Source organism: Oncorhynchus kisutch, linkage group LG18 (assembly GCF_002021735.2).
Source record: "Oncorhynchus kisutch isolate 150728-3 linkage group LG18, Okis_V2, whole genome shotgun sequence".
Classification (NCBI taxonomy): Eukaryota; Metazoa; Chordata; class Actinopteri; order Salmoniformes; family Salmonidae; genus Oncorhynchus; species Oncorhynchus kisutch.
In genome coordinates this window covers 47,124,866-47,152,825 of record NC_034191.2, presented here as the reverse complement: position 1 = coordinate 47,152,825, position 27,960 = coordinate 47,124,866, and the positions used below count along the sequence as shown (strand labels likewise).

The following is a 27,960-nucleotide window of genomic DNA, read 5'->3' as shown; positions in this document are numbered from 1 at the left end:
GACTATCACAGTGCAGGTGCATTTATACGGAGACTTGATTACACACAGGTGGATTGTATTTATCATCATTAGTCATTTAGGTCAACATTGGATCAGAGATCCTCACTGAACTTCTGGAGAGAGTTTGCTGCACTGAAAGTAAAGGGGCTGAATAATTTTGCACGCCCAATTTTTCAGTTTTTGATTTGTTAAAAAAGTTTGAAATATCCAATAAATGTCGTTCCACTTCATGATTGTGTCCCACTTGTTGTTGATTCTTCACAAAAAAATACAGTTTTATAACATTATGTTTGAAGCCTGAAATGTGGCAAAAGGTCGCAAAGTTCAAGGGGGCCGAATACTTTCGCAAGGCACTGTATATTATGCCCTGAATCTATTCTACCACACCCACAAATCTGCCCCTTTTATTCTCTGTTCCCAACGCACTAGACGACCAGTTCTTATAGCCTTTAGCCGTACCCTTATCCTACTCCATCTCTGTTCCTCTGATAATGTAGAGGTTAACCCAGGCCTTGTAGCCCCCAGCATCACAGCTATCATTTGTTGACTTCTGTAACCGTAAAAGCCTTGGTTTCATGCATGTTAACATCAGAAGCCTCCTCCCTAAATTTGTTTTATTCACTACTTTAGCACACTCCGCCAACCCTGATGTTCTAGCCATGTCTGAATCCTGGCTTAGGAAGGCCACCAAAAATTCGGACATTTCCATCCCCAACAACAACATTAACCGTCAAGATAGAACTGCCGAAGGGGGCAGAGTTACAATCTACTGCAGAGATAGTCTGTAGAGTTCTGTCATACTATTCAGGTCTGTGCCCAAACAGTTCGAGCTTCTACTTTTAAAAATTCACCTTTCCAGAAATAAGTCTCTCCCTGTTGCCGCTTGTTATAGACCACCCTCAGCCCCCAGCTGTGCCCTGGACACCATATGTGAATTTATTGCCCCCCATCTATCTTCAGAGTTCGTACTGTTAGGTGACCAAAACTGGGAAATGTTTAGTACCCCGGCCGTCCTACAATCTAAGCTAGATGCCCTCAATCTAACACAAATTATCAAGGAACCTACCAGGTACAACCCTAAATCCGTAAACATGGGCACCCTCATAGATATCATCCTGACCAACTTGGCCTCTAAATACACCTTTGCTGTCTTCAACCAGGATCTCAGCGATCACTGCCTCATTGCCTGTGACCGTAATGGGCCCGCGGTCAAACGACCACCCCTCATCACTGTAAAACGCTCCCAAAAACACTTCACCGAGCAGGCCTTTCTAATCGACCTGGCCCGGGTATCCTGGAAGGACATTGACCTCATCCCGTCAGTAGAGAATGCCTGGTGGTTCTTTAAAAGTGCTTTCCTCACCATCTTAAATAAGCATTCCCCATTCAAAAAATGTAGAACTAACAACATAACCCTTGGTTCACTCCGGATTTGACTGCCCTTGACCAGCACAAATACATCCTGAGGCGAACGAATAGCCCCCACGATATGCAACTTTTCAGGGAAGTCAACAGTCCGTTAGGAAAGCTAAGGCTAGCTTTTTCAGACAGAATTATTTTCAACTGCCCGGGAGCTTGTTTTCTACATGGCCATTCTGTCGCTCGCCAACCAGGAAGTCGTGAGGGACCATTCTTGATGAAAACCCCAGCAGCGTTGCAAGTTCTTGACACACTCAAACCGGTGCCCCTGGCACTTACTACCATACCCCATTTAAAGGTACTTAAATATTTTGTCTTGCCCATTCACCCTCGGAATGGCACACCATGTCTCAATCCATGTCTCAATTGTCTTCAGGCTTAAACATCCTCTTTAACCTGTCTCCTCCTCGTCATCTACATTGATTGATTGATGTGGATTTAACAGGTGACATCATTAAGTTATCGTAGTTTTCACCTGGATTCACCTGGTCAGTCTATGTCATGGAAAGAGCGCTGTTTATAATGGGGGTTGTGTAGGGTATAGGAAGTTTGGTACCTTTGTAATAAGGGATTCTTTGTGGATTTTTGAATGTGATTTGACGGAGGGACTTCGACTGAAAGAAGCAAGTCTCGAGCTGGGAGGAAACGTGAGAAAAATGGCATGGTAAATCAACAGATGGCTTTCAAATGAATGTCGTGTCAAGGTAGAGAATGTTGATTCGATTTACCTTGAAGCGTTTTTTTCTTTTTCCTTCTGACTTTAGGTGACTGCATGTGTTGAGAGTGTTCAGAAAGTCCTGGTTACCAGGTTGGGGTAGTTTTATGGCTTTGGGCAAGTGGTGCAGAAATCTGTTTGGTCCTGTTTATTTTTATGACGTTTGGCTTGTAGTTTGGAATTCTGATTGTCATGCTCTCCCTGTAAAAAGAGGCCGTATGTCTGAATGTGACGGCTGAGAAACGGTAAGCATTAACAGCTGCTTTATCAAAGGTGCCCGGGCATGTTATGCATTTAACTCAAATCCGTCACGCTCGCACACAGCCCCTGATTCAACCTGTAATGTAGACATTGAACAGAAAGCGTCAGACCACAACCAATAAGAAATTATGGACTTTAATTAAAAAGCTGCCATGTCTCAGTAGAATGAAAAGGTTGAATCAACTTTTTGTTGAGCTGTTAAGTATGTAGTTACAGCCAGAATAGATCAACAACTAAGGGAGTACCGGCCAGGGCAGTGAACTGATCCATACATTGAGTGTAACATCAGAAGAACCATAATAACTATGGCCACTGAGCTGGGGAGAGGGAGAGAGGGTCAAGGAGATGAACTGAGCGATGGATGTTCCACTCCGAGTCTGAGACATTTACCAGTCATCAGGCAAATTAATGAATCGAGAGAGAAAGAGAGAGATAGATTTTTGGACTTAGGGGGAAGGAGGAGGGCAGTAGTGGCCCCAGGGGGAGGGCAGTAGTGGACCCGGGGGGAGGGCAGTAGTGGACCCGGGGGGGGGCAGTAGTGGCCCCAGGGGGAGGGCAGTAGTGGACCCGGGGGAGGGGGGGGGGCAATATCTGATCCCTCTCATTCCTCAGGTATCAAATGTCAAAAGTTAAATTAGCCTGCTAGCCTCAGATACGAGTTAATATGCATTTAAACGGGGTGAGGGGGTGTGGAAGGTGCCGGGACAGTTGGCGAGCAGGTGCCTTTGAAATGTCTACTTATCCCTCTGACTAGTAAGCACTGGCTAACTCTCTTAATATTCACACACACATGCACACACACACATTTTTTATTTATTTTTTATTTCACCTTAACCAGGTAGGCTAGTTGAGAACAAGTTCTCATTTACAACTGCAACCTGGCCAAGATAAAGCAAAGCAGTGTGACACAAACAACAACACAGAGTTTCACATGGAATAAACAAGCATACAGTCAATAACACAATAGAAAAAAAAGACAGTCTACATACAGTGTGTGCAAATGGCATGAAGAGGTAAGGCAATAAATAGGCCATAGTGGCGAAGTAATTACAATTTAGCAAATTAACAATTAACACATCAATAGATGAGCAGATGGTGATTGTGCAAGTAGAAATACTGGTGTGCAAAAGAGCAGAAAAGTAAATAAAAACAATATGGGGATGAGGTAGGTAGATTGGGTGGGCTATTTACAGATGGGCTATGTACAGCGGCAGCGATTGGTTAGCTGCTCAGATAGCTGATGTTTAAAGTTAGTGAGGGAAATAAGTCCTCAACTACAACTAACTACATAAATCACAGTATACATCACATCAAAACAAATGAAATACCGTATACAAAAAGGTGGTAGTCAGTCGGTCAGTCAGACAATCCAATCCGCCAATAGATCTCCAGCGGAGAAAGGCCACGAAGAACGGAGAGGTGTAGTCCACGGACGCAAAGAGTGGATCCGATCCTAGGTAAACTCTCTTAGGCTACAAAACACACGTTTAACGGCAACAAAACAACAGAATAGAGAAGCTTCGGAACTGAGGGTTGAACACATCCTCATTCACGTCTCCATCACAACCCCACTTTTGCGCAGCTGATGCTGGCTATTTAATTGTGAATTAAAGGGAAAGCGCCCTATTGGAAGGAGCTGCACTGAGACGGTTCAGAATAATTCAGGGCCGTCACACCGTGACCAGCTCAAAAAACGGATTGCACGGCAATTCGAAATGGTCAGTGATCTGCTTATTAACTTGGCTTTCGAAGACTTTAGAAAGGCAGGGCAGGATGGATATAGGTCTATAACAGTTTGGGTCTAGAGTTTCTCCCCCTTTGAAGAGGGGGATGACCGCGGCAGCTTTCCAATCTTTAGGGATCTCGGACGATACAAAAGAGAGGTTGAACAGACTGGTAATAGCGATTGCAACAATGGCGGCAGATCATTTTAGAAAGAGAGGGTCCAGATTGTCTAGCCCAGCTGATTTGTACGGGTCCAGGTTTTGCAGCTCTTTCAGAACATCTGCTATCTGGATTTGGGTGAAGGAGAAGCTGGAGAGGCTTGGGCAAGTAGTTGCGCGGGGTGCGGAGCTGTTGGCCTTGGTTGGGGTAGTGCGGAGCTGTTGGCCGTGGTTGGGGTAGCCAGGATTTTAGCATGGCCAGCCGTAGAGAAATGCTTATTGAAATTCTCGCTTATCGTAGATTTATCGGTGGTGACAGTGTTACCTAGGAGGTGCTCTTGTTCTCATGGACTTTACAGTGTCCCAAAATGTTTTGGAGTTAGTGCTACAGGATGCAAATTTCTGTTTGAAAAAGCTAGCCTTTGCTTTCCATCATCTATCCATCGCAATGTGTTAGCAAAGCAGCCTTGAGACTCTTCATAGAGTTTGCAGAAACTTTAGTGAAGTAAATGTATAATATTTTGCATAATTCTGTATTGTTTCACTACCACAGTGGCATGCTCTAACTGTTGGTTGTCACTTCCCCACCTCTTGCTTTGGCTTGGTGTCCAGATTCTCTTGGCGAGTGCCTCCTAATCTGAGTGCCACCGCTACTACACTGAACAAAAATAGAAACGCAACAATTTAAAAGATGTTACTGAGTTACAGTTCTTATAAGGAAATCAGTCAATTGAAATGAATTCTTTAGGCCCTAATCTATGGATTTCACATGACTGAGAATACAGATATGCATCTGTTGGTCACAGATACCTTAAAACATAAAGTAGATGCATGGGTCAGGAAACCAGTCAGTATCTGGTGTGACCACCATTTGCCTCATGCAGCGTGACACATCTCCTTCGCATAGAGTTGTTCAGGCTGTTGATTGTGGCCTGTGGAATGTTGTCCCACTCCTCTTCAATGGCTGTGCAAACTTGCTGGATATTGTCGGGAACTGGAACATTCTGCCAGACACATCGATCCAGGGCATCCCAAACTTGCTCAATGGGTGAAATGTCTCGTGAGTATGCAGGCCATGGAAGAACTGGGACAATTTCAGCTTCCAGGAAATTTGTACAGATCCTTGCGTGCATTATCATGCTGAAACATGAGGTGATGACGGCGGATGAATTACACGACAATGGACCTCAGGTTCTCTTCACGGTTTCTCTGTCCATTCAAATTGCCATTGATAAAATGCAATTGTGTTTGTTATCCATAGGTTATGCATGCCCATACCATAACCCCTCCACCACCCTGTGGCACCCTGGGGCACTCTGTTCACAACGTTGAGATCAGCACACCGCTCGCCCACACGATGCCATACACGCTGTCTGCCATCTGCCTGGTACTGTATTCATCTGTAAAGAGCACACTTCTCCAGGTGCCAGTGGCCATTGAAGGTGAGCATTTGCCCACTCAAGTCAGTTACCATGCCGAACTGCAGTCAGGTCAAGATCCTGGTGAGGACGATGTGCACACAGATGAGCTTTCCTGAGAGGGTTTCTGACAGTTTGTGCAGCTGTCCGGGTGGATGGTCTCAGACGATCCCGCAGGTGAAGAAGCCGGATGTCTAGGTCCTGGGCTGGCGTGGTTACACGTGGTCTGCGGTTGTGAAGCCGGTTGGACATACTGCCAAATTCTCTAAAACAATGTTAGAGGTGGCTTATGGTAGAGAAATTAATATAAAATTATCTGGTGATAGTTCTGGTGGATATTCCTGCAGTCAGCATGCCAATTGCACACTCCCTCAACTTGAGACAAATGTGGCATTGTGTTGCGAGACAAAACTGCACATTTTAGAGTGGCTTTTTATTGTCCCCAGCACAAGGTGCACCTGTGTAATGATCATTCTGTTTAATCTGCTTCTTGATATGCCACACCTGTATGGATTATCTTGGCAAAGGAGAAATGCTTAATAACAGGGATGTAAACAACATTTGAGAGAAATAAGCTTTTTGTCTATATGGAACATTTCTGGGATCTTTTATTTCAGCTCATGAAACATGGAACCCAAGCCTTATTTTTTTTCAGTTTAAATGAATATAGTGGAAATTGCCTTTGTTATTGCCTTTGTGGTTTTGAGCACTGATCAAATGCATCTCCTGGGTTTGATCCTTAAAAGAAAATGAGCCAAGGTGCCCTTTGACTGAAATTCTTAAACATTCTAAAAGGCATGGATACCCATGGCCCAAACCCATCACCGTGCATTTTAGCCAGTGCTTGTGGCTCTTTGACTAGAACATCACTGCTTCTTCACAATGTGCTCCTGATGAAATGGGTTGAGGGGCTGTAGAGAGTGCTCCGTGCCCCAACGGTGGGCCTGCGTCAGGCCCCTGATGTGTGAAAGGTAGTCATTGGGGATTGGAGTGGGGTTAGGCACAGCCCTGCTGTGAGGCTGATTTGAGCACAGAGAGCACAGAGACAAGGTAAAGTGGAAGAAGCCTAGCTTTCTTTTGATTCCTCCCCTTTCTTCCCTCTGCCTTCTAGGCCAGGGTTTCCCAAACTCTGTCTTGGGTCCCCCCATGGGTGCACATGTTTTGGTCGGGGCAGGACTGAGTATGGGAAACCCTGCTCTAGGCTATGGCCTGTGACTGAGAGCCCCAGCGCCAGAGTGTGGGACTCCAGGCAGGGGAGATGAGGGGGGTGCCGGGGGATTGGGGCGGTGCACCACAGAGCCAAATTGAGACATGGGAGCCGTCAAAAATGACCCTAGATGAATATTGAGGAGAGCAGCAGTCGGGGCTGTGGGGGAAATCAGAGGCTGACAACGGGTTGCCAGTGTGGAGCAGGAATCATCCCGACTTGCCCACCGCTTCTCACTGTAATTACTCCAAGCATCACTCACAGTGCCCGTATTTAAATAATGCGGCAATATGGGACCACTCTGCAGAGAGAAGTAATAAGACAAGGACTAAAGGTTACAGAGGGAACTCTGGCGTATTGCGCAATTGCACACTTTTGTGTGGTTTCCACATTGACTTTATAGATTGGTAATTGTCTACTTTTCTCTGTTGGTATCCTGAAAATAAATATTATCAAAGTTATATTCATACATCTATGATTTGTGATTGATAAATGGGAAGATGGCCAATAGTCTATTGTCCATGATGCTACAGATCATGGCTTGGGAGGTTAAGAGAACAGGTTGTTATCTGATGTTGTGCTAGTGTCGTGACATTCGACAATGACCCGTTTCCATGTGAAAGACACTTGAAAAAGTTCCGTTAAGACTCAGTCACCTTTAACACAATACACAATTGAACTCTGTTGTGGGAGATGCCACTGAAGCTCCCTCAGCAGGGGTTAAAAAGGAAACATTCTTGCAAAAACCTGCATCCTATAGGACAGCTAGCCAAGAAGTTGATCAGAAAAACACAGACAATTGCACTTATCCATGCTGATCACTTCTCTTGTTCTGTTTGCGATTCCTCCTCTCGTGGAGTTTGAAGGTTCTCTCTCACTCTCTCTTTCTCCTTTCAGCCTGTTCTGCTAATCGTAAATTATTCCCTCCGTCTATAGATAAGCACAGGTGCCAGGTACAGCAAGCTCTCCCTAAGCCGCTTGGAGAGGTAGCTGCTGCGCTCTTATTAAACCCTAGCCAGCTGCTGTAATTTCTCCTCCTTCTTTCATTGTTAATTGGGTAGTCTTGAGTCTTTTTGCCGGGAGTTGATTTACAAGAGAAAGAAAAAAAGATGAGAGAGAGAAAGATTATTGCACAGGAGGAGAGGAGCTTTGAAGAAGCGTTTTGTGTTTTCCGTCTGCATCCTCCACTCCTCCTCTCCCCCTTCCTCCATCGGTTCTCCAGCCAAACCCCATCACCACGCCACCGACAACATGACTTGCAAAAATGTGCAGGTGGAGGAGAATAGTTGTGTTGCTGCTGGCACTTGTTCAGAGGCTCAACGAATGACACCTCCTTAATGATAAAGGTTCCGCCCAACAAAGCTGGTTCTGTGTGTAGAATGTGCAACAATGTGCAAATGCCCCTTCGTGATCCTCTGACTGAAACACATGTAGTAGCGTAAGGCGGAAAAGACTACTAAATCATCTTGTCTGTAGGGTACCAAGTCAAATGTCTGAGAGGCTGGAGCAGATTGGCACTCCAACCCTTGTTATACACAACGGCTGCTGCCTTTGAGAAACACTAACTCCCTCCGAAGCAGCCAGGCTTTTTGTCTTCTCTCCCTCTCATTACTTTGAATTAGCCAGGCACCCTTAACTTCAGCCCCCTTGTCCCAGGGCCCAACTCTCTATCTCTCTCTCTTTCCCCTCCTCAAAGGAATTGGCTCCTCTCCACTCCATACCTCATTATAATTACATTTTGTCATTTGTTGCATGAGTTCCCTCCTCCTTTATGCTCAGCCATTAAAGGCCCTCCCCTGCTCAGGCATGGGGCTTCTCTAAAGGTATCCAGAGCAGCCATTTACATTGAACGGCCCCAGAATGAAAAGGGGAGAAACCTGGGCATTAGGATTTAATGACTGGCTGGCTGGGCGAGAAAGAGAGATCGAGAGAGAAAGAGAAAGTGAAATAGAAAGTGAGAGCATGTGGAAATGAAGAATGAGAGAGGAAGAGGAAAAAGTGAGTGAGGAGGTGGGTAGAGAACAAGAATGCCAGGGAGAGAGGGTGGAGAGAGCACTAGGCTCCATTATAGTGGCAGAGAAATTCCCTGAAATACTAGCGTGCGCTCTGATCAGGACGGCAAGTGAGCACAATTACCTTCTTTTCAAATCCTTCAGTGACACTGCAGGAGGAAGGAGGACTTTGAAACTTGAAAGGTAGGAGCTCACTTTCAACCTCAAACGCGAGCAGGAAAGGGCTCTGAAATTTGTTCAGTGCTCCCCATCCACCATTAGCTTGTTTCTTCCTCTCGCCTCCAGGCATTTAAGCGCTTTTTTGAAAAGATGTTAAGAAATTCAATCACCATAGAGAGACCAGGACAGTCCTTTTTTCATTTTTTTTGTGTGTGAGGCATGCTTCCCCTTGGTCCACTGAGGACCGGCTTGCTGCTTTGTGTTGTTGCTGAATAGACCTGTGAATCGGTGGAGGAGAAGAGGACGGGATGGGGGCAACGATGGGAAAAGGGGGGGGAAATGAAAGAGGAATGAAAAATGAGGGAAGGAAGAAAGAGAAAAATCCAAAAGGGTCTGTTTGAGGCTGATGATGGTCAGGGTTGGAGAGGTGCTCCTGAAGTTCAGGCTTTTCAAAGTGTTTGCAGACACCTGTGTCCTCCACATCAGAGCAAGAGCACTCAGTGCCACCGCAATGGATGAGAACTCTGACTGGAAAGTCTCTGAGCTAAATTGTATGCTCCAATCTTTTTTTTGCTTTACATTAACTTTACAGAGTACCAGGACATTTTAGCCCAAAATCTGGTTGCCTCTGCCAGGAGGCTGAATCTTGGCCGCAAGTGGATCTTCCAGCAAGACAATTAACCTCAAGCACACATCAAAATTCACAAATAAATTGTTCACTGACCACAAAATAAACATTTTGCAATGGCCCTCTCAGTCTCTGTGTTTGAACTCCTTTGAAAACCTGTGGTTTGAATTGAAGAGGTCAGTCCATAAGCGCAGACGAAGGATATCAAGGATCTGAAAAGATTCTGTATGGAAGAATGGTCTAAGGTCCCTCCCAATGTGTTCTCCAATCCCTTAAAACATTTAAGAAAAAGGCTCAGTGCCGTTATCCTCGCAAGGTGAGGTATTGAAAACAGGGGTGCCAATAAGTTTAACCCGTATCTTTTTGAGAAGACAAGAATATTACTTGTTTAACAAAATCGCTTTCTCTGAGCAATTGCATTAGAATAAAATAATATAATTTCCTCTTTTTTTGAGCATTCAATATAGTTAGGTGTTTGTATTATTTATTTTATACAGTCTATTGCTTATTTTTACCAAGTGTGGCGTTTTGGACCTGATTGTAAGAATCATTATCAGTAAACTGCACACATGAAGCTCAGAACGGTTAAAATAAAGTAAAATAAAAGTTTTCCAGCCATTTTGGTTGGATGACATTAGAACGGGATATAAATATAATAAGCCTTGGAGTATTCCTCCTCTTTTAGCATCACCATTCAAGTGGTAGTTGTTGACCTTCTGCTGCCCAGTGTTTGTTAAACCATTTAAGGTGGTACAGTTGAAGTTGGAAGTTTACATACACTTAAGTTGGCGGCATTAAAACTCGTTTTTCCAACCACTCCACAAATTTCTTGTTAACAAACTATAGTTTAGGCAAGTCAGCATCTACTTTGTGCATGACACAAGTAATTTTTCCAACAACTGTTTACAGACAGATTATTTCACTAATAATTCACTGTATCACAATTCCAGTGGGTCAGAAGTTTACATAGACTAACTTGACTGTGCCTTTAAACAGCATGGAAAATTCCCCAATGGCTTTACAAGCTTCTGATAGGCTAATTGACATCATTTGAGTCAATTGGAGGTGTACCTGTGGATGTGTTTCAAGGCCTACCTTCAAACTCAGTGCCTCTTTGCTTGACATCATGGGAAAATCAAAAGAAATCAGCCAAGATCTCAGAAAAACAATTGTAGACCTCCACAAGTCTGGTTCATCCTTGGGAACAATTTCCAAATGCCTGAAGGTACCATGTTCATCTGTACAAACAATAGTACGCAAGTATAAACACCATGGGACCACGTAGCCATCATACCGCTCAGGAAGGAGACGCGTTCTGTCTCCTAGAGATGAACGTACTTTGGTGCGAAAAGTGCAAAGCAATCCCAGAACAACAGAAAAGGACCTTGTGAAGATGCTGGAGGAAACAGGTACAAAAGTATCTATATCCACAGTAAAACAAGTTCTATATCGACACAACCTGAAAGGCGACTCAGCAAGGAAGAAGCAACTGCTCCAAAACCGCCATAAAAAAAGCCAGACTACGGTTTGCAACTTGCACATGGGGACAATGATCATATTTTTGGAGAAATGTCTCTGGTCTGATGAAACAAAAATATAACTGTTTGGCCATAATGACCATCATTATGTTTGGAGGAAAAAGGGGGAGGCTTGCAATCCAAAGAACACCATCCCAACCATGAAGCATGGGGGTGGCAGCATCAAGTTGTGGTGGTGCTTTGCTGCAGGAGGGACTGGTGCACTTCACAAAATAGATGGCATCATGAGGCAGGAAAATTATGTGGATATATTGAGGCAACATCTCAAGACATCAGCGAGGAAGTTAAAGCTTGGTCGAAAATGGGTCTTCCAAATGACCCCAAGCATACTTCCAAAGTTGTGGCAAAATGGCTTAAGGACAACAAAGTCAAGGTATTGGGGTGGCCATCACAAAGCCCTGACCTCAATATTATAAAAAAATTGTAGGCAGAACAGAAAAAGCGTGTGCGAGCAAGGAGGCCTACAAACCTGACTCAGTTACACCAGCTCTGTCAAGAAGAATGGGCCAAAATTCATCCAACTTATTGTGGGAAGCTTGTGGAAGGCTGCCTGAAACATTTGACCCAAGTTTAACAATTGCTATCAAGTACTAATTGAGTGTATGTAAACTTCTGACCCACTGGAAATGTGATGAAATAAATAAAAGCTGAAATAAATAATTCTCTCTAGAATTATTCTGACATTTCACATTCTTAAAATAAAGTGGTTATCCTAACTGACCTAAGACAGGGAACTTTTACTAGGATAAAATGTCAGGTATTGTGAAAAACTGAGTTTAAATGTATTTGGCTGAGGTGTATGTAAACTTCCGACTTCAACTGTATATGCTGAAATAATTAACCCATTTTAGGTGGTAAACACTGAAATAAAGAACCCATTTAGATGGTATGTCACGTTTCAGGTATGACCCAGATGCAGACAGTGTCGAAGAACCAAAAGTTTATTTCTAATACAGGGGCAGGCAAACAACGGCAGGCAGGGGTCAATAATCCAGAGAGGGTGCAAAAGGTCCAGAACGTCAGGCTGTCTCAGGGTCAGGGCAGGCAGGGGTCAATATTCCAGTAAGTTGGGGCAAGGTACAGAACAGCAGGCAGTTTCAGGGTCAGGGAAGGCAGGGGCCAATATTCCAGTAAGGTGGGGCAAGGTACAGAACAGCAGGCAGTCTCAGGTCAGGGCAGGCAGAGCGATAAAAAATGGGAAGGGCTAGAAAACAGGAGCAAGTAACAAACACTGGTAGGTTTCACGAAGAAAAAACGAAGTGGCAACAGACAAACAGAGAACACAGGTAAAAATACACAGGGGATAATGGGGAAGATGGGTGACACCTGGAGGGGGGTGGAGACAAGCACAAAGACTGGTGAGTCAGATCAGGGTGTGACAGGTATAGACTGAAAAAATAGACACCCTTAAGGTGGTATACGGAAGAATGATGAACCCCCCTGACTCAGTTCACCATGGCGAAGTAGAGGGAGGAGGAGAATGACGTGACACTGGTTTGATTTTACTATTATCTGCTTGACATCTCAGAGACATGAGTGAATAGGGCTGGATTTCACTGAGAGAGAAATAGATAGAGAGGGGGAGGGAGGGAGAGAAAGAGAGACACCCAACTGGGGAGAGGGGAAGAAGCCAAAGAGAAAGATAGGAATGTAGTGTAATAATATCTTTGGGAATAATGACCACAGTATTTTGTCTCTAGAAAGAGTTCATATAAACTGTTTAGCTGGGCTTGTGGGAGTTTGGCTTCACTTGCAAAAGTCCAAAGATCATTGCTACAAGCACATTGTGTATGTCAAATCTATGGAACTCATACATAAATAAACTAGAACAAGGACCAGAAACTTATCCCGGGTCTACTATAGATGCAAGGTCTTATTCCCGGCCTCTGCACTGTGTTTGCTGGATGAGTATTCAGTACATATAGGCCCACACTCCTCTCAGCAGCACTATCCTTTGCTCTATTGGCTCCCAGCACAGTTTACAGTCGCGACTTCCTTCCTTAAATCCAATTCATGCGAGAACATGAACCCAGAGTCTGAAATCCCTTTATGTTAATATTGCGCTTTGCCAGAGAAGACCCTATTAATCCAGCTTTAACAGCATAAATGCCATTATTCCCTTAATAAGATCAGGGGCTGTGCAGTATAGGATTAAATACTTATATCATAACTGACACTGTCAATTCCTGCGGATGAGAGCGTGAGCCTCTGCTCTCTCACTTGTCAGTTCCGCGTTAAGACTCGTGGAATTTTCTGCTCCTAGCGCCGTGGCGCCATTCGGGGCATGGCTGGGCCCTAACGCAGGTAATGGATGTGGGAGAGTGAGAGGAATTAATGACAGACCCGTGGGTCTCTCTCTTTCTCTCTTCTCTCTCTTTCTCTTTCTTTTCGTGCCACTCTCTCGCTACTGTAGCGGCCAACTCGGGGTGCTCGGGGTAGCGCTCTTTAATCGAGCCCTCTCTTCTCCTCTTAATTGGCTTTTGGAGGGCTGCAGTTTTCCGCTGCCTGCAGTTCATAGGGGGGCCTTGCGGTGCTAGGCTGGTAAGTGCTACAGAACCTTTGGCACCGGCACCGCGGCACTCTGCCAGGGCCCTCAGTGAGACATTTAAAAGAGAGAGACGGAGAGAGAGAGACAGAGACAGGCTGTGGGTAATGGGCACTGGACCATGCTGATCATCAACAACCACAGTGAAATTAGAATCAACCAGGAACTTGGACCAGGGGAGATTTCCCAGCAGCGTCTAATGAAGTGAATCTGTTGCTCAGTCAGGATAAACTTGGTGGACTCTGGATCTGGTAGAGGAATAGGTTGGATATGAGGCATTGAGAAAGATTGATAGAATCGTATGTAACTGAATCAAACTGCCTCCACAATAGCTCTGAATTGCACAAGGCTAGAGCTGCCAGTGTAAAACTTTCAATCGTACAAAGCATTTACCTAAAAATATTTAGCTCTAATAATTTATCATAATCATACTATAGGTTCTGATGATAGGAATAATCTCAGACCAGAAATTTTTTGTCCAGAGTATCTGCTCTTTAGGGACTACTCCTAATAAGTCCGTACAGTATCACCCACCAGGTCAGGGGCCAGGCGACCCCATGAAGGCCAGGGTCAGTGTTTAGGTCAAAGGTCAAGTTTTTCCAAAGCAGATCAGCCCTTGAACTCTCTTCACTTTTATCCCCACAAACTCTGCCCAGCACACTAGGGATAGCTTCTCAGGGGAACTCTCCTTTCCGTCTCTCCATCTCTCCTCTTAATTTCTCTCCTTCACCCTGAGAGAGAAAGAGAGCGAGAGATTACTCTGGATGACGGGGGTTGAGGAGGAGGAGGAGGAAGAGGGGGGGGGGGGGGGGGTTGATACTACCCATGAGGCTGGTTAATGGGCAGTTTGGAATGCAGGCGAGAAGACCCGGTTGCTTTCTCCATGGGAATCCATTTATTTTATAAAAAGAACAGAGCTGCCTTTAAGATCTGACTTGTGGGAATCGCTCCCCCTCTGACTGTGGCCACGATGCAGGGGGTTGGGTTTGTTTAGTTGGTGAGAGCACCAGAGATGAGTCCTATTGGATGTTATCTGACTGCTGCTTGAGAACTCAAAAGTTCAGATGGCTCCTATGGAGGCTAAACCCAGGTGGATTTGCGTACTTGGTTGGTTGCAGGTGTACAAAACAAATCTACTGCCCCTCACAGGAGTATGCTACGTGATCTTACTTCTTTCCCATGTCCATGGGTGTCTTGTCTTGTGTGCACGCGTGTTTGTGTGTGTGCATACTCTGAGAGGTAAAGAATTTCCCTTTGTCGGCAGCAGCCGTAAGTCACTGTTATGATTCTACTGACAGTGAAACCACTGTCACAACCAAATGGATTTCAGGTTGTGAAGAATTAAGCAGCCTTTCGACTCAGTGTCTTACAGTATATTTCAATGTACCGAGATCTATGCTGTATCGTCAGTAAATATGGACTCCTATTTTTACCCAAATATATAATTTCACCCTCTCTCTTCCCCCTGTCCCCTTAAAGAAGATGAGCGATTGGGCACGCAGTACCACCACCACCGCGAGAGGCGCAACGCCATCAGCACCCAGGCCTCCACGCCTGGCACCCCTGGAAGCAAGCTGGGTGAGGAGCCCTCCACGTTCACAGAAGAGCGCCCCCCACTGGTAAAGAAAGAGCTGCACAGCTCACTGCCCCACCTGGCGGACCACGGCCTGCCCTATCGCGGAACGCTGTTTGCCATGGATCCCCGCAACGGATACCTGGATTCCCACTACGGTGAGTACATAAAACAGAACTCAGTTTAAAGAGGAGTGGTTGGATAGGTTGTTCTTTTATGATTGTTAGAGTGTTTATGAAGTCAAAAGTAGTGGGTACATGGCTAGTTTGTGTCAACGGGGCTTTACGTCATCAGACAACTTGAATTGCCTCAGTGATTTAGTAAATTGATGGATAATTACATAAAACCTAACATACAATATTTTCGGGGGTTAAGATAGAACATTTGGTCTTGTTCTATGTATATTTATGAACAATATACTGTAATTTGAGTGAGGCGGCAGGCCCCCCCCCCCCCCCAGTCGCACCAAGGTTCTCTCTGTACAGTAATAGGTAAACGGCAGGGCTGCTAGTCGCTTGATTAGGCCTGACGGATCAGCTGCTTTCTCTACCTCTCTCCCTTCCTCCCTCTCCTTTTCTCTCTCCCTAATCCTGTCTCTCTCTCTCTTTCGCTCGCTCTCTGGGAAGTTAGTATGTGGAGCGTTCAGCGTAGCTTCTTAATTCTCTCATTAGGGGCCTGCCTGAGCACAGTACTCCACTTTCACTCATCAACACACACATCAAAGCCCCAACACAACACTGCACTGCACTGCACAGTCAAACCACTCTCACTACCCCCTCGTCTCCCTTCTCTCTCTCACTGGGACGGAGAGAGTGTGGGGAAGGGGGATGAATAGAGGAGTGAGGGTGATAGAGTGAGGTAGAAAGATACTGTTGATATGAAAAGGGAGGGACATGAGGTTTGAGGGAGAGGGAGAGTATGCTAGAAAAAAAAAATATTAGAGAGAGAGAGGAGAGGGAAATAGAACAAAGGAATAAGAGAAAGATGCAGTTATAGAATGAGAGACAGATGAGTGGAGAGCGAGAGGGGGGTTGCGGCGTTTAGGAGGTCAATTTCGTGCATGTGCGTGGCCTCCGGACAAGGATTTGATGTGATGGCCTGTTTAGTTTCGCTAAATTGCCTGCGAATTGAGCCTGACCGAGTAGTTTTAATCTGTAGGCTGTAATGAAAAGGTCTCTCTCTCCCTGGCTCCGGCTTTGGTCCTTTACAGTAGCTGTATGTATTTAGTTCATTAGCCGGCATCTCCTTTGTACGCACTGGTGCGTACATCCACCACAAAGCTACAGTACTAATGTGAAAGGTTACTTAAATTCGGGCCCAGGGTCTGTTCTTTGGCATAGCCGACAGGATCCTCGCAAGCAGAACATTATTGCCGATTACAGCCCGGTCTTAGCTCAGCATGTGTGTGTGTGTGTGTGTGTGTGTGTGTGTGTGTGTGTGTGTGAGAGAGAGAGAAAGTGTGTGTGTGTGTGAGCACTGGTGGTAGAGGGTTCCAGACCACTGAAGCCAAGGGAAACTAGGGGCCGTGGTTGGGGTGGCTTGTGGTTGGGGGTCACAGTAAGGGGTGGCAGTGCCTCGGGGTAGTGCTTAAAAGTCACAGTCAAATGTAGAGTTCAGAAGCAGTAAGAAAAGTCAAAGGGGCCATAGAGCCTGAAAGCGCTCCATTCTTTCTGCAGAACAGGCAGTGGATGGAGAGAGTCATACCGCTATTGGGGCGCACTGTCTTCCGTTTCTTTCTCTCTCTCTCTCTCTCTCTCTCTCTCTCTCTCTCTCTCTCTCTGTGACTCAGATAATGATGAAATATTAATTCCATTCCAATGTTTTACCAGAGGCTGTATTTAACAGAATTTAGATGCCTAATGGAGCACATGCTGAAATGCCAAGGCAGTTGTTTTACCTCTGAGGGTGGAGTGTGCTGTAAATGGATGTCGTTGGAACGTGCCCTCACCCTGACTCAGTTCAGAAAGAGTTACGACCAGAGGTGAGAGAAAGGAGCAGGCCGGGGGCTGTGTAAAATGGCTTCCTCTGGTACCAGGTGTGGGGAACACGAGGTGTCCCTGAAGGCGCCTGCCGGTCGGCCGGTCCCATTCTGTCTGATTGGCCCATGTTCCAGGCCCCTAGGCTCCTAATCCGCCGATGGCCCCTTTGAACACGAAGCCCCATGGCTCCACCACTGCTACCCCCAGAGGCTGGGAAGTGTGAAGAACATTGATCCCTGTGCTTGGTTGAGCACCCCCTTCCCGCCCATCCTTCCATGGTTTCACTCCACCAACACTCCCCTCTCCCTGGGGTCTCTGACTGACTATCACCTTCCTAAATGTATCCCAGCTGTGTGTTGTGCATGTGAGGGTGATGGAGAGGGAGTCCTGGGTCTTTGTGCTGCGCTTGCAGAGTGCGGGGCGCTACACGACCTGGCCACGGCTGACAGCCAGGTAAATGTGATTACTCTTCCCGCTGGTGTGTTGTCAGTGCTTAATGCAGCTAAACACGCCGGCACCTGCAGCCTCAAGCGCACTTGGACTGCTGGGTTGTCATGGTTGTCGCTGTGGCGGCGATGGGGTAGAAGAGTGGGGGGACAGCCCATTCTGTGCTCTATCCTACTCCCCTAAGGACTCTGTGTTTATTCTCACCTGTACACCCACTTGCGCACATCAAGGAGGAGGCATTAAGAAATAGCCCCTATTACGTGCATTAGCTAAATCGCAGTGATGCATAGAGTCTAAGACTCTTTTCTTGGGCCAACACTGGATAAGTGTCCATATCCCGCTTACCACAACACTAATACGTGGGGCTTTTGCTTGGATAAGGAGAAGGAAGCTTTGGGGAGGAGGATGAATGAGAAACTTGAGTTTTTAAAGATTTGTGTATTGCGAAGGAGATGTGTATTGTGAAGGCGTTACCATGGCGGCACTAGCGACATCTGTTTACATTGTGGGCTTATTAGCTGGTCAATAGTCCTCAGCAACAGTGGAACACTTGCTGGAGTTCCGTCTGTTGTCTCCGCTTACTCTCTCCACCGGGATCCCTCTTCTTCCTCCAAGTGTTTGTCTTATTCTTAAACACTTTTTCTTCCTTCCCCAGCCAGTCAAAACATGTCCCGTTACAGGATTGTAAGCACATTCTCTTCAATGGACAGCTTTCTTATGTTTCTTTCCAATCCTAGCAGTATTGAAACATCAGAAAAAAAATTGTCAAAGGAAGGCGACTGGGGAGGGTGGGAAAATCACTAAGCTTTACCCACCCTCTCACCCTCCCCAGCACTAAGTATGTTGGTTGTTTCCTCAATGACCAAGGCTGCTTGATGGTTGTGTGTGTCTGTGATGACACAGTAGTAGGTCATTATGTGGACCGAGACAGACTTTTATAGCTGAAGTATACGTGGGTCTATATCAGCCTTATACAGTCTGTCATCTGCAGACTGATGGAATCAAGATCAAGATCCTAGGCCAAGCACCACCAGCTGGTAATCCTCAGACCAAAACCTTGGTCATGTCTCACCTCTGAGACATCTTAGACCAGGGCTGCTAAAGCCATAGCAAGGTGGAAGTACAGTACAAATTGATGGCTGGTCTAGTGGATGGTTTGGATACCATCAGGCTATATCCCTTAAAACCTTGCTCTTTTTGGCCAAAGCTCTGACAGAAGTGACCATTACCTGGGATTGTGGGGAGCCAGCCAGCTCTCAACCAGACCCAGGGCGAATGGATTGGGGGGTGGGATGATCTCCAGCTCAAGACATGGGTTAAGTTAACCTCCAAGGCTGCATTGTAGAGGAGAACTCAGGTCTACTGGTCCGTAGCATGGCAAGTACTGGGTCCACGTCAATCTGTCTGCCTCTTTATCAAACTACAGCAGCTGATCAGTGAACTGAATGAGCTGGCTGTCACAAAGTTAACGACTGCATTACTGCTCTCCCTGATTCAGAGTCAGAAGTATAGGCCCTACAGGAACTATAGGAAAGATTTCCTGACACAGAAAAAAGTCGTGAAAATAACCCACACTGGAAAAGTACTTTATAAAACATTTCCTCGCTCAAGGAGGCCAACTTTCTGGGTTCCACATTGGTTCCTTGTCACGGGTTCTGGCAAAACAGTTTCAAGCACTCCTCCCCATAGCAATTATATTACAGAGGAGCGGGGGTGGTGGCGGGGATGCGCTGGGAGACATGTACCCATTTCAAGAACAATTGGGGGGGGGGAGAAACCCGTGGGGAACCCGGGGGCCACCCTACAGTACAGGCCACGGAAAGGAATCTCTTCCATCCACCTCCTTTGATTATGAAAGAGAAACATGGCTGGGCAGCTCTTGAATTAGCTCCGCAGTCCAGCGCACCAGGGATAATCGCTGTGATCCCTTTTATACAGCTTATTACAGGAATCTCACAGTATAATGCGGGTAAAATATGAAGTGGTCAAAGAAAGACACTTTCGCTCTAAGTGAAGGTCAGGCTTTCTTGCATTTACTCTTAGTACCACAGAGCCCGAGAACGTGCGTGAATTGCATTTTTAACAATAATGTTGTTAATAATATTGTCACAATAGCAATATTCATTTGGAGTGGCTCAAAAAGAATGAGAAATATCTTAACAAATGAGTACTCGGCGTTTCTTTATATCATTCATGCAACATCTGTCTGTGTTTTGAACCCCCTTGTCAAATGAAGAATGGCTAATCGGTCAGAAAACGCGCAGAGGCATCACATGCCTAAAACAATAGGCGTGCTTTGAAGTGGCGAAGGCTTAAAAAAAAGACTTGCAGCGCGTTTCTCTGACTGTCCGTAAGGATACGTCACCACCACAACTAACATCAACAAACACACCACCAACCACAACAATAACGCCATTCAACATAATGTCCATAAAGACGTGAGTGCAGGCAGGAACAACATGAGGCTCATGGGTCTTCTCTTCCTATTCCTGATGGTTTTTAAACCATGACATCTTGAGCCTTTTCTTTTCTCTCCCTCCTGAAGTGTTGAGTGGGAATAAGAAGCAGGATAATCACCCGGCGTGGAGTGAGACAGTCACACTCATTTCATGCCTGCCTATATGTTTGTTCACTGTAAGCAAATCTCACCGCCCGGCCTTGTAGCGCAGCGATTTGTGTCCCTCTTCTCATAGAGTTAGCACCCTTATCCCTTCAACCAACCCCCAACTCCTCCCTCCCCCTCTCCTCTCTTCTTCTCTCCGGAGGATGGACTGTACCTATTATTCTATAGGAGGAGGGGGCTGAGACATGCTGGGTAATTAACATGTTTCCTCTCAGCTCCGTTACGGGCTGGAGCAACTAAGTAGACTAGAGTACATCCTCTTGTCCATACCACAGGGTAGAGACTTAAAAAAAAGAGAGAGAGGGAGAGAAAAAGAGGCAGAGCGTAAGAGACAGAGAAAGTGAGAGAAAGAGGACTGGAGAAAGGGAGGAAGAAAGAGAGATGGAAGGGCAAAAACGGGTGAGAAGAAGTGCCAATGAGAGAGAAAGTGAGACTGGAGAAGGAGAGGAGTGAGGAGTAGGAGGGGGGATGTAACAAAGCAGAAAATGAAGAGAGACATAAAGGAATGGGAGCTCGAGGAGGTCAGGCCCATCATAGGCTTAGTGTTTCCTTCAAAGATGGCTGGGACAGGTGGCAGTTCCAGACAAGTTCCAGCAGCATCCTCCCAGGAGGAGATAAGGGATTCCTCCATCCATCCATTCAGTCCTCTCCTCTCCTCTCCTCTCCTCTCCTCTCCTCTCCTCTCCTCTCCTCTCCTCTCCTCTCCTCTCCTCTCCTCTCCTCTCCTCTCCTCTCCTCTCCTCTCCTCTCCTCTCCTCTCCTCTCCTCTCCTCTCCTCTCCTCTCCTCTCCTCTCCTCTCCTCTCCTCTCCTCTCCTCTCCTCTCCTCTCCTCTCCTCTCCTCTCCTCCATCTCCTCCTCTCCTCTCTCTCTTCGGCTCGGCTCCCTCAGCCGGGGCTGCTTTGATGTGGCTCGGTGTGAGCAGTTTGAGCTTAGGCTCATGGCTGGGGCCTGTTGGACCGCTGGGCTGCTGCAGGGGTCTCCGGGAGCCAGACTCTCTGGCCCGGCTCAATCAGCGTTGCTCTCCGGTGCCCGCAACTTTCAGGTCTCATTAAAACACTCCGGCAGCGTTAATCCTCTTTAAGTTTTTACATGGCGCCCCTTTTTTTCTCACAGGCACAGGAACCATGGGGACCCCAGGGCGCCGCCTGCGTGACAAAATGCAAAAATATCACTGTGACACCAAGTTCCGCTCTTTTCTCTTCTCTTCTACACTCCCTCGCTCCTCTGTGTACAGTATTGCATGTTCTACTCTCCTTTTCTTTTCTCTTCTCTCTTTGGGTGCAATCGCTCCTTCTCATTGTGTGTTCTCCCTTCTCTCTCTCTCTCTCTCTCTCTCTCTCTCTCCCTCCATTCCCTTGATAGTACCTAGCTCTGGTTGTAAGTCATTCAGGATTATTTTTGGTGGGGGAATTTGTTGACAAGAGTGGAGTAAATGGATTACAAGTTGTCCTTGTTTTTGGGAGGGGGAGATCAGGCTCGGCTTTGAGTAAGGGACAAAGAGAGAAGGGGGAGAGAAAGAAAGGGGGTGAAGTGAGGAAGAGACAGAAATATAGGCCCATGTGGAGAGAGACAGAGAAAGACTTGGAAGAGTGTGAGAGAGAGTGAGAGAGCTACAGAGAGTGTTGCGGTGCGGAGGGGAAGAGCCAGGGCTGTAATTGGCCCAGAGGTGACGACCCCAGTCATTTGTCTGCTTGCTGTTTGCTGTGACTCTGCGTCCAAAATGGCACTCTATTCACTAAAATGCACTACTTTTTAAGTAGGGAATAGGGTGCCATTTGGGACACAGCTCTGGGTTTCCCTTTTGCTTTACACTGCCTGGTGTGACCCACCGTTTCCTCCATTAGACACCCATAATGGACAATAGATATAATCTACTTAGAGAGATTGTCTATAAACAAGCATGTGCACTACATATGCAAATTCCTAACAACTTAGTTTGTTATGTGAATAACGGACAGAATTCTTGAATCTTGAATATCACGTTTAAAAAAATTTAGAAATCTATCAGACCGCAGAATAAATCAACACAATGTAAATGTAAAATGTACATAACTAATGAGGGAAATAGATAGTAATAAATAAACCATGTCTACTAAGTTCCTAGTTTTCTCCTAAACTGTCCCCATAACACATCAACTTGGATGCCCTTGGCCACAGTCATGCTGACCAATGCCATGTTGAATCCCAACCCTGCTCACTAGCTAGCTTCTTTCTCTCTCGGTGGGTTAGAATTGAGCTGGGTCCGAGTGCCTCTTTCCCATGCCGTGCCAGGCCTGTGTATTATTAGCCTTACAGCCAGAACAGCTGTATTAGCCTCAGTCATTGACTCTCACACAGCAGAGTTACTCTCCTACACGCTGTCATGCTGGGTCAGCCCCAATAGGACCTGCCGTGGGGCCAAGGGGGAGCTGCACCGTGGGGATATCGAGGCTATGGGGCTATGGAGGGTCAATCCAGAGTGGACCTGCATCATTAGGCTGTGAGAGAATGAAAGGATAGCGCACTTTCCCATTGACTCAGACTCACACCAGCCGTCACACCAGCCGAGACAGTTGGGATGTGAGCATAAAATACACATTTCCATTCAAGTCTTATCATATACTTATAGTACTACATATACACGATGCATTAGACATGCTTAAAATATATTTTTTCGTGGACGGTCTGGCACAAAATGTTCCTATTTATTTTTTAATTGGAGTTCGACTTTAAAAAAACACAAATCTGAAAATAGTATGGTCTCGGTCAGACCAAATAAGTGTGTAGCTTGGTCCTGTTGAGTTAAGCTGAGGTTTAAATAATTTCCTTTCTACCGCAAGATGTATGATTGTGTGGACTGGCTGGCAGGCTGCTCGGGGGTCATGCACTGGGCAGAGAGAGATAGAGAGGGAGAAAGAGAGAGAGGGGGTACACAGTGGCAGAATACCTGCCTACTATGACTAACCCAAGATTAAGGAAAGCGTTGACTATGTACAGACTCAGTGAGCATAGCCTTGCTATTTAGAGAGGCCGCCGTAGGCAGACGGCTATGTGAGAAGAAGAGAAGACAGGCTATGTGCACTCTGCCCACAAAATGAGGTGGAAACTGAGCTGCACTTCCTAACCTCCTGCCAAATGTATGACAATATTAGAGACACATATTTCCCTCAGATTACAAAGATTCACTAAGAATAAAAAACAAATCCAATTTTGATAAACTCCCATATCTATTGGATGATATACCATCACTGAGAACAATATTTGTGACCTGTTGCCACATGAAAAGAGCAACCAGTAAAGAACTAACACCATTGTAAATACAACCCATATTTGTGTATTTATTTTCCCTTTTGTACATCGTTACAATAGCTGTAATATAACATTTTGAACATCTTTATTCCTTTGGAACTTTTGTGAGTGTAATGTTAATGTTTACTTGCTTTGGCAATGTAAACATGTGTTTCCCATGCCAATAAAGCCCTTTGAAATTCATTGAGAGAGGGAGAGTGGGAGACAGAGTGTAGACTAGAGAGTTTTAGTGCAGTTTTTCTGCCACTAAATCGCTGTGTAAATCTCTACCCAGCTGGGAAAGGGGGAGGGGAAGGAGAGGGAGGAGGAAGAGGAGGGTGAGCCGACGCACGGCGCTTTGTTCTGCTCCCCAGCTTAGGCAATCTGGAGGAATTCACCAAATGCAGGAGATAGATTGGCGCTCCGCAGAGGACCCCATGATATAACCTTCACTTCTTTTCTGCTGCTCTGGGAGGGAGGGAGGGCCCTTGTCGGGTGCGCAATTTGTTAATATTGACTCCACTTGGTTAATCTCTTGCACATGCGGGACTTCCATTGAGCTGTTTGAGGTGGGGTAAGAGGGGTACGGTAGGGGGAATAAGGGAGGGTAAGTTACTTTGACCAAACATATTTGTCTGCCTAATCTCAACCCTGATCTCTAGCCTGCTTCCTGATTGGTTTAAACAACTACACTATGTGGCCTTATTGGTTTAAACGGTCAGCAATGCCTAGACACAGACCAAAATACTTTGCGTAGAGTGACTTCTGCAGTAGAGAGAGAGACCGAGACAGAGAGGAGAACTGTATTGATTTACTTGTAAAGGAGAAAGTGTGAATGTCTCTCTCGTTGATGAATGGGCAGAGAGAATTAAAACGCTCTTCTTTTATTTAACCTCTACCTCTCTCGCCTTGTCTTCTCTCTCACAGTTAGTCTTTGCTGAGTAAAGGATTTGTTTGCTCCTCAGTCACACACACACTAGCTGTTTTCCTGAGTCTAGGCCACTCACACACACCTCGTACAGTACTGCAGAGAGCCTCAGCACAGCTGGAGCATTAGGCTAATTTATTCAGCGGTAATTAGCCTATTAGACGTACAACAGTCTGGGACTGTAATTAAGCAAACCACTCCAAAAGTCAACAGCAACTCCCACTGAGCTTAGCTAAACAGTCCCGGGAATGTGTTATTTACATGTTCAGTTTGAGGTCTCAGTGTGAGCAAACACAAGCAAGCAACCAGAGCAGGGGTTGATCCCCCAAAATAACCTCCAACATCACACTCGCATGGGGTTCCTTTCATGTGAACAGTTGTAGCCAATCACAGACACAGGTGTGCTGGTGTGATTGGTATTCATGCAGAGGTGTTTGCGGTGGACATGTCACACAGTTTGTGGAGTGGAGAGACAAGGAGGGGATTGCAGGGGGGTTACGTTAGGTCTTGCTTAGCGGTACATACACACACGTGTGTGTATGCACACACTCACTCATTCATTCACATATGTTGTTACTCACAGTAATTTACACACGCACACACCTCCCCCCCCAGACACACTCAATGAGCATCTCTCACACACTCAACTAAGCTAGCACTCCTCTACTCGCTCCTCAGCCATCGTCTGGCGAGCGTGCCCGAGTGCTGAGATCATGAGCGAGGAGAGAAGTGCCGTAATGAAACTTGGCAGGCCCAGCACCACTGTCATATGTTCCACATTACCCATTCACAAACCTCTGGAGCAGAGCAGGCCCCGGCAGCAGCCCTTTTCTCACTCCGCTTTAGTCGGTTATGACAATCTGTCAGTGCGTCTTTGTGCTATTGCACCAGAACTTCGAGGCGCAGAGGAGAAGCTCAGTGGGTTCTGGATGACTGTTCTACCTCAGTGTCAAGCTGCAGATGACACAGTGGATGCATCCCAAATGTCACCTTTATCCCCTATTTAGTGTATTGGTCAAAAGTAGTGCACTATACGTAATAGGGCACCCTTTGGGGGGGTGCCATTTGGGACGAAGCCAGTGCCAGAGGAGAGTCAGGGAGCACTCAGTATGGGACAGGAGGAATCTCAGTTATGACAAGTCATCAACTCTTCTGATTAGGTAACAGAGATATTGTTTATGTCAAATTACGGTTCAGATTCGATTCGAGTGTAGTTGACTATTCAGATTATTTTCAAGTGCGGCAACACAAACTATGGCCGTTGCCTATTTAAATAAAAAATAATGATACACTTTGTATTAGACCTTACATTTCTCACATAACGGAAGGAAATGATCTAATAACAACCAACTAGAATGATATGCTTCAGGCTTTATTCTCTCTACCCCCCCCTCTTTAAAATCCTTTGTGTTGTATAAAATAAAAAGTAATTATCATCCTCTTCGTAATGAAGGGGAAGCAGCAGGCTTTTGGTGCTCAGTAACGGTGTGTTTTGTGTTGAATTACAACTAATGAGTCTGGTCAACGTTGCCCACTAATTGCCCTTTCATTACAGACCCATTTGTAATCATATCTTAATGAGTTCCATCTGTAAAAATATGAAACAAAAAAATGCTCCCATGCAAAGTTATGCAGGGTCATTAAAATATTTCAAAAGAATTGTAAACTTATTTGGTACTGAATAGTGATGAATTGTTGATGAGTTGCTGTTTTGGAAATGTACTCAAATGGACACATTTTGATACACCCCCCCTCCAAAGCAAAAAGTTGCCTGACTGTGCCCCATTATTTCTGAGGGTTTTGTTCTGTTAGTGACATACTGTATTTGGTTGGTACAATACAGTATGGATGCGTCCCAAATGGCACCCTACTCTCTATCTACACTGAGTGTACAAAACACGCTCTTTCTATAACAGACTGACCAGGTGAAACCAGGTGAAAGCTATGATCCATTATTGATGTCACTTGTTAAATCCATTTCAATCAGTGTAATCACTGGCTCTCAGTCCTGGTCCTGAGGACCCAAAGGGCTGCACATTTTAGTTTTTGCCCTAGCACTACACAGCCGATTCAAATGATCAACTCATCAAAAGGTGAAGGGGAGGAGACAGGTTAAAGAAGGATTTTTAAACCATGAGACAACTGAGACATGGATTGTGTATGTGTGCCATTCAGAGGGTCAATGGGCAAGATTTAAGTGCCTTTGAACAGGGTATTTTAGTAGGTGCCAGGCACACTGATTTGAGTGTGTCAAGAATTGCAAAGCTGCTGGGTTTTTCACGCTCAACAGTTTCCCGTGTGTATCAAGAATGGTCCACACCCCAAAGGACATCCAGCCAACTTGACACAACTGTGGGAAGCATTGAAGTCAACATGGGCCAGCATCCCTGTGGAAAGCTTTTGACACATTGTAAAGTCCATGCCCTGATGAATTGAGACCGTTCTGAGGGCAAAAGGGGGTGCAACTCAATATTAGGAAGGTGTTCCTAATGTTTTGTACACTCAGTGTAACGCATAACTTTTAACCAGTAAAAACGAGTGCACTAAATATGGAATAGGGTGCCATTTGGGATACAAGTTATGCTTTACCCTGTAATGGTTTACTATATCAGCGGTGGGGATGGTAAAAGCTGTGACACACGCATTAACTTTATATAACCTCCAGCTGTGTCTGTATTCTAAAGAGGCCCCTGAATACATTCAGGGACAATTTACTCCCAGTCAACCAAGTAGTCCCCACAGGAGACAGTGGAGATGGATTGTGGGATGGAGCACACTCTCTCTTTTTCTCTCCCTTGTCACCCCCCCCCCCCCCACTCACTCTCTCTCTCTCTCTCTCTCCCCCCCACTCACTCTCTCTCTCTCCCCCCACTCACTCTCTCTCTTCCCCTCCACTCACTCACTCACTCCCCCCCCACTCACTCACCCACTCACTCACTCCCCCCCACTCACTCACTCTCTCTCTCCTACCCCAATCACTCTCTCTCTCTCTCCCACCCCACTCACTCACTTTCTCTCTCTCTCTCCCACCCCACCCCACTCACTCACTCCCCCCCCCCCCCCCCCCCCCCACTCACTCACACTCCCCCCCCCCCACTCACTCACTCCCCCACCCCCCCACCCCCACTCACCCACTCTCTCTCTCCCCCACTCACCCTCTCTCTCTCTCTCTCTCCCTTGTTCTCTGAACTGTATACATTCCCTCAAGTGGCACACAGGGCTGTTTGCCTTCCTAATGGAGGTAGTGTGGCAGAGCCTATTTAGATAGGGGCCCTGCTAAAGTAAACTTCAGACAGGGATTCAAATAAAGCAGCTCCCTTAACTGACTGCTGTAGGCTGAGGCGAGGGAGGAGTGG

At 46.0% G+C, this 27,960-nt stretch overlaps 1 protein-coding gene across 5 annotated transcripts in view; it reads left to right on the top strand.

Moving 5' to 3' along the window:
- LOC109908822 (transcriptional activator GLI3) overlaps positions 1-27,960 on the top strand; it is a 165,282-nt gene that overhangs the window by 69,297 nt on the left and 68,025 nt on the right. For 4 of the 5 annotated variants that reach the window (XM_031796177.1, XM_031796176.1, XM_031796174.1 and 1 more), the window contains one exon: positions 15,265-15,516. In XM_031796177.1, the coding sequence (XP_031652037.1) occupies positions 15,265-15,516 (252 nt within the window). The remainder of the gene's footprint in view (positions 1-15,264; positions 15,517-27,960) is intronic. The other variant, XM_031796175.1, reaches the window with a different exon arrangement.